The sequence below is a fragment of the Octodon degus genome, unplaced genomic scaffold, assembly GCF_000260255.1.
Source record: "Octodon degus isolate 3935 unplaced genomic scaffold, OctDeg1.0 scaffold00011, whole genome shotgun sequence".
In the NCBI taxonomy this organism is placed as follows: Eukaryota; Metazoa; Chordata; class Mammalia; order Rodentia; family Octodontidae; genus Octodon; species Octodon degus.
Window position 1 is genome coordinate 7,602,071 of NW_004524587.1, and position 3,146 is coordinate 7,605,216.

The window sequence follows — 3,146 nt, forward strand, 5'->3', positions numbered from 1 at the left end:
TCATAGCCATCCTCCTGCCTCAGCCTCCCTAATGCTAGATTACAGGCCTATGCCACCATACCTGGCTATATTTGTTTTCAATAAAGCAAAGTACACTTTTGTTTTTGCTTCTTTACAGTACTGGGGATTAAATACAGAAATGTTCTATCACTGAGTGTTTTAAGGAATTTTGATACAATCTCAATAACTTGTCCAGCTGACCTTGAACTTGGAATTACCTGTCAGTTCAGCTTCCCAAGTAGTTGGACTGGCTCATGTGCACCCCCACCCCACAGTGAATACATTTCTTTTAATAACCATGTCATCACAGAAAAATTAAGTCATTTTTAGGACCATATCAGGTCTCTAACAAGAGATGTACAGTTTGTTGTTTTCAGTGCTCAGGATCAAACCTAGGACCTTACTCATGCTAGGTCCCTGAGCAGCATCCCTGACTGTAGGGAGCCCTTTCTTTTCTTCCAGTGAATTCTGTCTTTCCCCTTGAGTGTCATCTAGTAATGTGATTGGCGAGTATACAGATAAGAGGAAGGAGAGGGGCCATACAGCTATATTGTGAAGATCTGCAGACGTACAGGAATGGTTCAGAGCTGTAGATATGCCGTCTCCACAGTAAGTTACCCAGACATGTGCAGCTAGGTGGAGAAACCAGTCGGAAGGAACTTGGTGAGAGTTCTTGAATTGAGCCGGTGATTACTGTGTACTCTGTTAGACGACACTGTGGTATGCCAGACTGAGAACCCGATGACACTGCTTTTCTGGTGCCTGACTTTCTTCTTAATTTTTTAAAATCCAGCTTCAAACACTGATTCAGGAGACGGACCCAGGTGCAGATTACCGCATTGACCGTGCTTTGAATGAAGCTTGTGAATCTGTAATACAGACAGCGTGCAAGCACATACGATCCGGAGACCCAATGTAGGTTATTGTCCTTGTGGTATTCATCCATTTTCTGTTTTCCTTGGCAGCACGGGAAACTCCCAAAGTGGCTTTTGGGTGGCTTATTTATAGCATCATGAATGGAATTTTTTGGAGCAGTATGTTTTGCTAATACTAGTGTTGTAGGACCTGGGGGGAGAGCTCAGTAGAATAAGCGCTTGCCTGGCAAGCATAAGGGCCTGAGTTCAATCCCCGGTTCCGCCAAAAAATAAAATAAAACTGGTATTATAATTCAGATTTCCGATCTGTCTCTGTCTGCTACATGTGGTAGAGACACCTCGACTGGGCACTATGATGATGTTTATTGTCAGTGACTGAGCACACATGGGGCTATTCATAAGGACAGTGAATAACTTCCTCTGATGTAGATAGAAATGACAGAGCAAAGTACTTAGGATACACATACGCCAGCTGTCTGTACTTTTCATCCTGTTTGTATGTATTGGCTATACTATAAGCCTTAGAAAGTAGTTCTTGTAATTGAAATGGAAAACAAACTGGTAGCTGGAAGGTGTGGTCATGGGCAAAAAGAAGACAGGACTTGTACCCAAGATCTAGGAAAGCTAGAAAAGGCTGCAATAAGCGTTTGGTTCTCTTGCATTAGTTTTATTACACATGATGTAAAAACAGTTCTGAAAACCAGTTTGCAAGAAAGAGTAGGTTTCCTGTTCTATAAAAATCCCCTTAGCCTGCATCTGGCAGGACCCAGTAGTCAGGGAACAGGGCCCAGGCTGGCATCATTCTGCTGTGTGAGCTCCTGCTGCTCTTGCAGATTAGAGCCCTGTTCTGCCTTTAGACCTTTTGTGTGTGTGGAGGAGAGAGCATGCTTGAGACTAAGCATTCACCAGTGTAAAAATAACTGCATTGACCAAGATGCCGAGGGAAGAAAAGAGAACTGCTGCAGATTTTTAACAGAAGAGATTTTTCAAGTATATGCGATGTGTGGCCCTTTGCTGGATCTTGATTTGAATGAACATACAGAAAGAAATGAGCTAATTGGGAAATTTTAAAAATGAACAGGATATTACATGATAGTGGGGCCAGGGAGATGGCTCAGTGGACTAAGCACTTCCCTGGCAAGCACAAGGGCCTGAGTCCAATCCCCAGTTCTGCAAAAAAACAAAAAAACAGGATATTACATGATAGTAAGGTTTGTTGTGTGTGTGTGTGTGTGTGTGTGTGTGTGTGTGTGTGTGTCTTTTTGAGACAGGGTCTCACTATGCAATTCAGGCTGTTCTCAAACTTGGCAGCAGCAATCTTCCTACCTCAGCCTCCCAAGTGCTAGAATTATAGGCATGTCCCACCACACTCGGCATTTTAAGGAATTTTAAATTTCTTGGTTGTTGGGGCTAGAGATTTAGCTCAGCAGTAGAATGCTTGCTTAGTAAGCTAGAACCCCTGAGTTTGATCCTTAGCACAAAAACAAAAAGTAAACCTCACCTCAGAAACAGTTGAACAAAAAAACCCTCCGAAATCAAAAAGATCAAAAACAAGGCATCTGCCCATACAGCTTTTTAAATTTAAAGAAAGAAAATACCTTGGTTGTGTGACAACAGTACTATCTCATATTTCAGGGAAACCTGCTGAAGCGTTCACTAAAGAAATGATATTGGATGGCTAGCAAGATAGTTCAGCAGACTAAGTGCCTGCTTAGGCAAGCACAGGGACTGGGATTCGGTCCCCAGCACCACATACCAGGCTGGCCTTGTGCCCAGGCTCACTGAGCTGGCAACTGAGACTGGGCATGGTGGCACACGCCTGTAATCCCATCACTTGGGAGGCTGAAAACAGGAGGGTCACTACAAGTCTGGGCTGCATAGTGAGACCCTGTCCCAAACAGATAAAAACAAGAAGAAAGAAAGAGAGGAAGGGGGATGGGGAGGGAGAGGGAGAGAAAAGAAATAGCATTGGATCTGGGATTTGCTTCCAGTCTCAAACCCTGGCCAAGGGTCTTCGAGGTAAAACAGTCTTGGCCACATGTTGATAAAGCTCTGGAGAGTTACTCAGTATATCATTCTCACTCTTAAAATCTTTTTGTGATGAAAGTGTTAAAAAAATAAGGCAGTTGTGCACAGACTTTGTGTGCTGAGCAGCTCCTAAGCTGATAGAAGACATAATCGCTGTCAAGTTAATTTAAGTGATTCTCAGAAAAATAAATCTAAGTACCCTAAAGGGCTTTTTCTACCAATCACAGGAAATAGTATATATAT

The 3,146-nt window shown here is 43.0% G+C and overlaps 1 protein-coding gene across 1 annotated transcript in view; it reads left to right on the top strand.

Annotated features, from left to right (window-relative positions):
• Glg1 (golgi glycoprotein 1) overlaps positions 1–3,146 on the top strand; it is a 125,395-nt gene that overhangs the window by 88,869 nt on the left and 33,380 nt on the right. Inside the window, exon 9 of the mRNA XM_004625997.2 lies at positions 794–915. Within this exon, the coding sequence (XP_004626054.1) occupies positions 794–915 (122 nt within the window). The remainder of the gene's footprint in view (positions 1–793; positions 916–3,146) is intronic.